At 39.2% G+C, this 11517-nt stretch overlaps 2 protein-coding genes across 2 annotated transcripts; both read left to right on the top strand.

The window, feature by feature from the left end:
• Positions 1-215: 215 nt before the first annotated feature.
• Positions 216-3638, top strand: LOC104420759 (probable leucine-rich repeat receptor-like protein kinase At1g35710). Its single transcript, XM_039302542.1, has 2 exons — positions 216-2370; positions 3093-3638. Exons 1-2 carry the CDS (start codon positions 216-218, stop codon positions 3500-3502), a joined length of 2565 nt encoding a protein of 854 aa, XP_039158476.1. The 3' UTR covers positions 3503-3638.
• Positions 3639-7226: 3588 nt separating this feature from the next.
• On the top strand, positions 7227-10046 carry LOC104420758 (MDIS1-interacting receptor like kinase 2). Its single transcript, XM_039302541.1, is given in 3 exon segments — positions 7227-7455; positions 8747-9412; positions 9814-10046. Coding segments are annotated over 3 exon segments (1128 nt in total).
• The last annotated feature ends 1471 nt before the right edge of the window (positions 10047-11517 follow it).

Below are 11517 nucleotides of genomic sequence, written 5' to 3'. Positions count from 1 at the left end.
CAAACTCCATCATCTCAAAAGAAAAAAGGAAGGGAGGAAAGACTAAAAGAGTTAACAGTGTCAAGTCAATAAAAAGATAACACATGAATTGTGGAAATCGCATTTCCTTTGACGCATCAGTACAGTATCTCCCTTTACTTTATAAATGCCGTAGTCCAAAGGATATGCCAATAGCAAGTGACTAGAGCTGCAAAATGATGAGCATAATCTACAACATGTCCTTAGTTGTACTAATCACTATAGCTTTCTCCTGCTACAATTTGATTGTTGCAGCACCGCCAGCTTTTAAACAATCAGAGGCGAGTGCGCTTCGCAACAGCAGGTGGTGGCCTCCCTCCGTCACTGGCAACACTACCTTACTTTACTGCGCGTGGCCTGGGGTATCGTGCGACGACCATGGGAGCGTCGACTGGATTTACTTGACAAATATGTACCGAATAGGAGGTAATCTCAGTGACATGAACTTCTCTCTACTTCCGAGCCTCACTTATCTTCAACTCATGAACACTGAACTGACCGGCGTAATCCCTCTTCAAATATGTACTCTGTCGAGGCTTACTCACCTTGACTTGTCCAACAATTCTCTCGTTGGCAAGTTGCCTCCTTGTGTCCAAAACCTTATCAACCTTGAAGTTCTTTATATTGATCATAATCAAATCAGTGGCTCTATCCCTCCTGAGTTGGGAAATTTGGAGAGATTGACCGACTTGAATCTTGGGTTCAATGCGCTCAACGGCGTAGTCCCTTTGACTATTGGTCGCTTGCACAATTTAAAATCCCTCATATTTAGCTCAAATGACTTAGGTGGTTCTATCCCTCTAGAACTTGGGAACCTCACAGAAATGCATATTGTTGATTTAAGTTGCAACAACTTCACTGGTCCCATTCCGTCCTTTATAGGGAATTTGACGAGCTTAACCCTGCTCTATTTGCAAGAAAACAAATTTGGTGGATTTATTCCTCCGGAAATAGGGAATTTGATGAACTTGACCCATCTCAATTTGCAAAGAAACAAACTCAATGGATCTATTCCGTTAGAAATAGGGGATTTACGGAATCTCAGGCTTCTAAACTTGAACTCGAACAACTTGGTCGGGAAAATCCCTCTCGAACTTGGGAGACTCATAGAAATGTCTTTTGTTGATTTAAGTTCCAACGTCTTCACTGGTCCCCTTCCATCATTTATTTGGAATTTGACTTTTTTGACTTATCTCTCTTTGCAAGTAAATAAATTCAGTGGCTCTATTCCCTCAGCAATAGGCAATTTGGAGTACTTGATCAAGCTGAACTTGAGCGAAAATAGATTTCATGGTGCCATCCCATCGGAAATAGGAAATTTACGGCGTCTCGAATTTCTAGATTTGAGCTCGAACAACTTTGTCGGGAAAATTCCAGTTGAACTTGTGATTTTGAGATGGTTAAGCCAGCTAGACCTTCACAACAATTCTCTCTTTGGCTTGATTCCCGCACTTAAAAGCAATTCTTTCTTATATCGCCTTAACTTATCATACAATCATCTCAAGGGCCCAATTCCAAAGAATCTCGTGGCTGCCTTTCCTCATACTGCTTTTATCGGCAATGACGATTTGTACTACTTTGACGAAACCCAAACCTACAGAAGAAGGTCTAGCGTAATTCTTCACACGCCGGTGTTCATTCTGCTGGCTGTAGTATTCATTTCCTGTATAGTCATCGGATCTTGCTTCCTAATTCAACTTGCAACAAAGAGCATGCCAATAAAGACCGTGCAACCTGAGACTCTAGAGAAAAATGGAAATTTCTTATCAATATGGAATTATGATGGGAAGATTGCATATGAAGACATAATCAATGCAACGGAGGACTTCGATCTCAAATATTGCATTGGGACTGGTGGCTATGGCAGCGTCTATAGAGCACGACTGCCCAATGGAAAAGCTGTTGCATTGAAGAAACTTCACCGTCTTGAAGCAGAGGACCCATCCTTCGACAAGAGCTTTCGGAATGAAGTGAAACACTTGACAGAAATAAGGCATAGAAGCATTATCAAGCTCCATGGTTTTTGCTTACATAGGCGATGCATGTTCTTGATTTACGAATTCATGGAAAATGGGAGTCTGTTTTGTGTTTTGAGAGATGACGTTGAAGCAGTGGAATTGGATTGGTCCAAAAGAGTCGATCTTGTCCAGGATACAGCACATGCTTTGTCTTACATGCATCATGATTGCGCTCGGCCAATGGTTCATCGAGACATATCTAGCAATAACATCTTGCTTAATAGCAGAATGCAGGCTTTTGTGTCAGATTTTGGCACCACAAGACTTCTGGATCATGATTCTTCATCAAACTTCACTGCAAATATCGCTGGCACCTATGGATATATTGCACCTGGTGAGCAATCCTTCATACTTCATAAGCTTTTCTTTCTTTCTTTCTTTCTTTCTCTTATTTTTTTTTTTAACCCTGAAAGTTACTACTAGAGGCACAAGTCAGAAAGTGTACCCCTTTCGGTTGAGTTAAACGGCATCGTTGAAGTTTCACCATCCGTGCACGTCAATGACTTGTAGATTTATAGTGTGCTGGCCAACAATAGCTAGGAATTGGTTATGCCGCGATGAGGGATGGGAAATTGTCCCCGTGGAACCACCCACCCCGATCGCCGTGGCTCCTACTCCCGTATTCATTTTATCTATTTTTATATATTTTGAAGATTTTTTGGATAATGAATATTTATTTTTTATGGTAATATTATTAGTATTACTTGTTTACTTATTTTAGAAAAAAAAGATGTCTCATAAACTATATATTTTGTGTTAAATCTAAGTAAAAGTTTATGGGAATAGTCAAGATCTTTAGATTTTGGATTACATCAAAATTGGTATTACTAAATCATTCATTCCTATCAAACGTTTTGTTATGGAAAATAAATTAGTTGTTTTTAAAGAAAAATTGGAGGGGCAAATGGAGCGGGATGGGGTGCTGCACATAGTCATGTGAGGTAAGGATGGGGAGGGAAAAGTTGCCCTTGCGGGGCAGCGATGGGGCGAGGGGTTAAGGGTATAGTCGTCTCATCCGAAGCCTTGACTACTGTAATCTTTTCTTTTTTTTTCCAGAGCTTGCGTATACTTTGATTGTTAATGAGAAATGCGACGTATATAGCTTTGGAGTGGTAGCAATGGAAACAATGATAGGGGAGCACCCAGGAGATATTGTATCTACTTTGCTAACATCCTCCGGAGAAGATATCATGCTACATAGAATCTTAGACCCACGGTTGCCTTTTCCAAGAGAGAACTCTGTTGCAAGAAGTATTGTTTTGATAGTTTCTCTAGCGCTTGCTTGCTTGAGTGCTAATCCAAAGTCTCGACCAACTATGAAGCAAGTCTCGGAAGCTTTTCTAGCTCGGAAGTTACCATTGGCGAAATCCTTCCATGAGATCTCATTGGCTCAGCTCCAAAATAATAACAGATCATGGTTGGAAGGTGGACCTACAGAAGCTTCATCAGGACTAAGCGATGAGTAAGGGTCATTAAGTTTTTGTTCCATTGAAGAGTTAGATTGATAAAATGAAGCTGCAATTTGGTGAAAGTGATTCAGGATATATAAGTGTATGGTGCCTGCAAATTATTAAGTCATGTTAAACTTTTTTCTATATAATTGAGAGGGAAAATTATCAAAACAATCCTGAATTGTTGAAATTTATTGATTTTTGAACGAGAGTATAATTTCTCAATGGATGGGCTGAAACTTCTTTAGGATGTAAGATTCTTAGAGCGCTTCAGCTTAAGACTCACTCCTTTATGTTATTCTTTACTTGTGAATTAGTTAATCCTATTGCAGATCCAATTTTTCTCCTAAAGTTATATATATGCGAAGTCCCCGTCTATCAAGAACAAACAAAAGTAACATGTGTTACACCACTACAATTAAACATAGAATAGTACCTTATACTAACCTGTGAGGAGACCTTTTCATTTTCATGCTCGCTTCGGACATGGTTGGCCCGAACTTGAACCCAAGATATGTAAGACTAACATCATCTAACAATTGAAACTCACTGGGATCTTGTGCATTCGATTCATGCAGGTTTGGCTTGTATCCGCAGTAAGACCGCTGGGCCCAACGCCACGTGACCATGTAATGACCTATAACGCTTTGTCAGTGCAAGAAGACTTCGAATCGTCATGAAGTCTTTCGAAGAACAAGACAAAATGCCAGACAACAAGTAAATAAAAGAGAAATTGCATCCGCCGTGTTCCATCCGGAGGAGGACCTTTCTCAATGACTTGTGACGTGTGATTAGCAAATGAACTCCAACAAGTGAAGAGGAGATTGATAAAATGATGCTGCACATTGGAGAACATGGTTGAGGATATGAAGTATGCGAATTGTGCAATTTAAGTCATGTCAAACTCTTTTGATGCTAGCCAGGCTAAAGGTTTACCCAAGTAGCAATTATTAACGAGCAAATAACCGTCATTTAGTTTGCTCAAGTGACAGATTTGGAGAGCATTCCACGTTACTTTGGGTGGCTGAGATAGAGTAACGATGGGTTGGACCAAGGTTGCGATTCATTTGGCATGAGTCGATTTTGTGGCTTCTTTAACTCTGATGTTTCTGTAAGTGATTACCTCTTTAAACACCGATGTCATTAGGAAAGCTTGAAATATGTCTACATGCAAGAAGACGAATTCAGTGGATCTTATTCTCCAGAAATAGGGAATCTGAAGAACACGAGAACCCTCTATTTGCATGTAGACAAGCTGAATGGATCTATTCCGATGGAAATGGGCAATTTGAAGAACTTAACCTATATGAGCCTAAATTCAAATTTCCTCACTTGCCTCCGCCAATCAAGTCTGGGATATACAGCAAGCTTGATCGTTCTGAATTTACGGAAGAATAGATTCGACTGTGCCATCCCATTTGGAAATAGGAGATGTGAACAATCTTACTTTTTCAAGATTCAAGCTTGAACAACTTCATTGGAAAAATCTCCGTTGAATTTAAGAGTTTGGTCAGGTCAAGCCATCTCGACCCTCGCAATAATTCTCTTTCAGACTCAATTCCCTCATTTAAAGAACTTTGAAACTTAGACCACCTTGACTTATCATACGATCATCTCAAGGGCCGAATTCGATAAGATAGTTTCACGGGTGCTTTTACCGCAAACACTTCTTTCGGCAACAAGGATTTGCACAAGTTGACGACCCCTACAGAATAATATCTAGCAGATAACCATTCCATGACTTCCACTTGCACGAGCAATGCATGTTCTTGGTTGATCTCTGAGGTTATAACAGATCGTGGTTGGAAGGTGGATCAACAAAAACTTCGTCAAGCCTGAAGGATGTGTAGAGGGGTCATTTTCTACTTGTCCCGACAATAGTGACGACGTATATTGGTAAAACGATGCTGCAACTTGGTGAGGGTGGTTGAGGATAAAAGATCATATGGCATCTACGGTTTGAGTCTTGTGTTAAACATTGTTCATACCGTGTCATAGGAGTCAGTTTATGCAGGAAATTGTCGTTTCCTTTTTTGTCTTTCCAGTGAGACTGGGGTAAATATGGTCAATATAATCGGCTTGATATTTACAAACCGCGTGTTGGTATTATTGATGAGTTAGAAATTTTTAGGGCCGACCATCACAAATAAAAATTCAACGAAGACCATCACTTTCCATGAACTATTGCAACGCATACTGATCAAAAAATCAAAACACGTGAAACCCAAAAGACCTCGAATTCTTCACACTTGAATTGCATACTCGTCAAGGACCTTGACTTCTTGATGGATACACAAGTTCCATTCATACATGCATGCTGATTTACATTCTATTTGAATCATAAAACAGCGAAATTAAAGATTCTTACAAGCAAAATATTCTGCTCAAATATTCTGCTAGCCAGGAAATTAACGAGCAAAATATTCTGCTAGCCAGGAAATTAGTGTCATGATTTTTAAAAAGACATCGCTTAAGTTACAACAGCGATTTTTATTTGTTTGAAACATTGTAGCTTTACAAATCAACAAAGGTGGCTGGCCGCAAGGTGATGTCATTTAGGAATTTCCAGCAAAAAAATCAGTGACGTAACTTAAATGATCTACTTTTGAAAATTATGAGACTTAAATGATCACTTAAAAAGTTATGGCATAAGATTCAAACGATGTGACAACATGAACTCAAGATTTTATCTATATTGGTAGTCATCGTTGATTTTCTTTGTTGAGTAGTAAATTTCAGTAAGTCCTGTAGCTATTAAAAAAAAATCTGCTGGTAAATGACTTTTTTACAGGTAATTTATCGCTAAAATTTAAAAGAATTGGTAAAGTTAACAAGTTGGTAAGCAACACAAATAAAAGTTAGTAATTCAATAGAAAAATCAGTTAGTCTAAAGAAGGAAACTCAATAAATGTTGGCAAGCAACTCAAATTATACTTGATAAACCAAAACTAGTTGACAACTATTAGGAGAAATAACTAGTGCACAGAATAAATGTTGGTAATTCATATAAGTGTTGATAAATTTAAAAAAATTGCGAAACAAACAAAGAAAAGCCATCAAATTATAATAAAAGTAGATAAAATAAAATAAAAAAACAAACATTACTGTAACTCAAATGCGAGTTATTAATCTTGACAATTCAGTCGAGAAAAGTTGGTAAGTCATTTAGGGAGCTATAAGAAAGACAAATAAAAATCAGTGAAAGATAAGAAAATATGATAATTTGTAAACTACAAATAAAAATTAGTAATTTATCAAAGGATTGACAATTTATTAGCAAATTATCAAGAAATCATAGTCTAAATATTCTCATGAACAACAGTTATATTTTTTATATTTATTTTTATAAGTGATACATGCGATCATTCTTTAAGATAATATTTTTTAAATCATTTATTATTCATTAATCAAACAAATTTTGAATTGATTCATAAATTAATTCAATTTATTGTTTTTAGTTTACATTTTGCAGCCTTACGAGTTGATGGCAACTCGACCATCTCAAAAGAAAATGGAAGGAACCATACAAATCACTTTTCTTTGGACACATGAAGTGGACAAATCATTATAAAGTTAAAACGCGTTAATCGTACAAGACGCATTTGCTTTTACACGTCAGTACAATGTCTTCTTGCTTTACTTTATAAGTGCAGCGTAACATGCGACTGAACAAGACCCAGTTTCTCTTGCTACAGCAGAAGAAAGAGGCCACCCCATGATGAGCATAATAATCTGCAATATGTCCTTGTTTATACTGTTCATTATAGCTTTCTCCTGCTCCAATCCAATTGTTGCAGAACCAGCACCTTTTATGAAGTCAGAGGCAAGTGCACTTCTCCACAGCAAGTGGTGGCCTCCCTCCATCATTGGCAACACTTCCTTACCTCATTGCAAGTGGCCCGGGGTATCTTGCGACGCCTCCGGGAGCGTCACCGAGATTCACTTGAAAACTGAGTACCAAATAGGAGGTAATTTCAGCAACATGAACTTCTGTCTACTTCCGAGCCTCACTTCTCTTCAAATCTTTTGCAACGGATTGGTTGGCAAATTCCCCCTTCAAATATGTACTCTGTCGAGGCTAACTCGCCTTGACTTATCCTACAATTCTCTCACTGAGGAGTTGCCTCCCTGTCTCGTAAACCTCACGAGACTTCAAGTTCTTGATATGAGTCATAATCAAATCAAAGGTGAAGTCCCTCCAATTGTTGGTTGCTTGCACGATTTACGATCCCTCAAATTTAACTCAAACAAATTAGGTGGTTCTATCCCTCTAGAACTTGGGAACCTCACAAAAACAGAAGATGTTGATTTAAGTTGCAACAACTTCATTAGTCCAATTCCGTCATCTATAGGAAATTTGACAAGTTTGACCCATCTCTATTTGCAAAAAAAACAAACTCAATGGATCTATTCCGTTGGAAATAGGCAATTTAAAAAATCTCAAATGGCTAGATTTGAGCTCAAACAACTTGGTTGGGAAAATCCCTATTGAACTTTCGAACCTTGGAGAAATGAATTATCTTGATTTGAGTTGCAACAACTTAACAAGTCCCATTCCATTGGCTATCGGGAAATTGATGAACTTGACTGATCTCTATTTGCAAGAAAACAAGTTTGATGGATATATTCCTCAGGAAATAGGGAACTTGATAAACTTGACTCATCTCTATTTGCAACAAAACAAGTTTGGTGGATCTATTCCTCGGGAAATAGGGAACTTGATAGGCTTGACTCATCTCTATTTGCAAGAAAACAAGTTTGGTGGATCTATTCCTTCGGAAATAGGGAATTTGATGGGCTTGAATTGTCTCCTTTTGCAACAAAACGAACTCAATGGACCTATTCCGTCAGAAATAGGCAATTTGGAGCAGTTGAGCATGCTGAATTTACGGGAAAATAGATTTGGTGGTTTCATCCCATCGAAAATAGGAGATTTAAGAAGTCTTTGGATTCTAGATTTGAGCTCGAATGACTTGATTGGGAAAATCCCTGTTGAACTTGAGAATTTGGGTATGTTAAGCCATCTCGATCTTCACAACAATTCTCTTTCTGGCTCAATTCCCACATTTGAAAACAATACTCTCTTAGTTCACCTTAACTTATCATACAATCATCTCGAGGGCCCAATTTCAGATAATCTCAGAGCTACTTTTCCTAACACCTCTTTTATGGGCAACGAAGCCAACATAAGAAGGTCTAGTGTTGTTCATTACAAGACGATGTTCGTTCTGTTGGCTACAATAGTCATTTCATTTACAGTTCTTGGATTGTGTTTCCTATTTCGAGGTGGCACAAAGAGCAAGCAATCAGAGACTACACAGAAAAATGGAGATTTCTTGTCAATATGGAACTATGATGGGAGGATTGCATATGAAGACATAATCAATGCGACAAAGGACTTTGACATCAAATATTGCATTGGGACCGGCGGTTATGGTAGTGTCTATAGAGCACAAGTGCCCAATGGAAAAGTCGTGGCACTGAAGAAACTTCATAGCTTTGAAGCAAAGGACCTGCCCTCGAACAAGAGCTTTCAGAACGAAATAAAACACTTAATAGAAGTAAGACATAGAAGCATAATCAAGCTTCACAGTTTCTGCCTACATAGGCAATGCATGTTCTTGATTTATGAGTACATGGAAAAGGGGAGCCTATTCCGTGCTCTGAGAGATAATGTTGAAGCGGTGGAATTAGATTGATCCAAAAGAGTCGATCTTGTCCAAGATATGGCACATGCTTTGTCTTACATGCACCATGACTGTGCTAGGCCAATGGTTCATCGAGACATATCTAGCAACAATATCTTACTCAATAGCAAAATGCAGGCTTTTGTATCAGATTTCAGCACCGCAAGACTTCTCAATCTTAATTCCTCGTCTAACCTCACTACAAATATCGCTGGCACTTATGGATACATTGCACCAGGTAAGCAACCATTCACGATTGGCTGAAGTTTCATCATCCATGGGCGTCGATGACTTGTGTATTATTACCCAATAGGTTCCCGTGGGGACCCACCCTGCTCACCGTGGCTCAACCACCCGTATTTATTTTATTTATATTTTTTGCAAGCCTTGACCATAAGAACTTATGATGCCTTTTGTATTTTTTTTTAGAGCTCGCATATACTTTGGGCATCAATGAGAAGTGCGACGTATATAGTTTTGGAGTGGTAGCAATGGAAACAATAATGGGCAAGCATCCTTGAGATATTTTATTGATGTTATTGACATCCTGTGGAGAAAATATTGTGCTACATAAAATCTTAGACTCACGGTTGCCTTTTCCAAGAAATAACTCCATTGCAAGAAGTATTGTTCTGATAGTTTCTCTGGCGCTTGCTTGCTTGAGTACTAATCCAAAGTCTCAACCAACTATGAAGCAAGTCTCGGAAGCTTTTCTAGCTCAGAAGTTACCATTGGCGAAGCCGTTCCATGAGATCTCATTAGCTGAGCTCCGTGATAATGATAGATCATGGTTCAAAGGTGGACCCGCAGAAGCTTCATCGGAACTAAGCGATGAGTTAGGGTCGTTGAGTGCTTGTCCAGTAAGGAGTTAAGACTGACTAAATGAAGCTGCAATTTGGTGAAAGCGACTCAGGATATACAAATGTATGGCTTCTGCAACTTATTAAGTCGTGTTAAACTCTTTTTCCATACTATGCTATAGAATTGAGAGGCTGTTTACACGGGACATCCGTTTTTTTTTCTGAATACTATGGGCAGCTCCAAGAAAAAAATCGAGAAGCATGGTGGGAAGGTGGATCAACAGAAACATCATCAAGCCTACAAGAAGAGCAACGGCCATGATGCTGCAAATCGGTGAACGTGGTTGCGGATATGAAGTATACGGCTAGTGCAATTATAAGTCAGGTCAAACTTTTCTTAATACTAGGCAGGCTAAAAGCTTACCCAAGGACCAATTGGTTAGGAGTGAGAAGCAATTGCAAGACTGTCAGTTTATCTCTTTTCTTTTTATGAAAATTGGAATGCGCGTTGAATAATATTGCGTTGTTGTCGGCATGAATAAGCACATTTACTACACATTTGAAGGATCGTTTCTGTTTAGTTGAAGGTTTGCTAGTCGGTCAAAGAGTGAAAATGGGGCAATTTATGTTTCCTTCACCTTGGCTAAAGATCAGGCATCATTGGAAATGGCCGAAGGCCAAGAATTCTCTTGAGCGTGTAGACGACCCATGTACATGAAAACGAAACTTCTAAAGACCTAGACTTTGGAATTGGGTTTTCGACCAAGACCTTCTTGAGTTCTTAAACGTGTCCAACTTCCATTAAAAAAGCCGGTTCAAGTTCTAATTGAATCACCATTTTGCTTACCGTGAAATATATGACGAAGGGACTGCCGGCTACTTTGCAAGAATGATGCAGAAATTCGGCTTCTCTGTTTAAGGGTGTGTTCTACATTTCGATTGTAAAAGAAATGTTAATCGTATTGTAGATCAATTCCTGCAATTAATTTATGTCTGCAGAAATTTGAAACAAGGTACACTCCCTATTAGTGTCCTTTAATGATCGCCACTGGGATTTGTAACTTGCAAGATTTTGATAATTGTTTTTGCAGCGAAAATTTTTCTCACACTTTCCACTCTTCTTGCTTCGGATCCGAGCATCCATTTGAAGACCGTGACTTCTCACGAACCACGTGACAAGCAGTGGCCGGGGTCCGGAAAATCAACACTCAAAACCACAAAGCCCAACTGGGGAAGATTTTTAAGCCCACTTATGAATTCAATACCAAAGCCCATTTCAGCAAGCCCATCTTCGAAGCTGTTCATTATATGTCACTTCGTTCAACCAGAGAAAGCCTCCGCCCAATGTCCCCGGAGGTCGGTGGCACTGGATTTGGGCCGCCGGGCCTGCACGATGGCCAACGACCCTCGCCCAGACCGGGTGAAGGCAGGCAACCCTCACCTGGATTTGAGAGAGGGTGATCGCCTCTAGTCGACCAAGTTGCTAGCCCTCCCTTAGGCGCTAACGATCTTATCAACCTTCATTGCTGCCTCTTTGAAAATG

This window comes from Eucalyptus grandis, chromosome 9, assembly GCF_016545825.1.
Source record: "Eucalyptus grandis isolate ANBG69807.140 chromosome 9, ASM1654582v1, whole genome shotgun sequence".
Classification (NCBI taxonomy): domain Eukaryota; kingdom Viridiplantae; phylum Streptophyta; class Magnoliopsida; order Myrtales; family Myrtaceae; genus Eucalyptus; species Eucalyptus grandis.
Note: the sequence above shows the minus strand (reverse complement) of the source record. Positions and strands in the feature narration are given on the sequence as shown.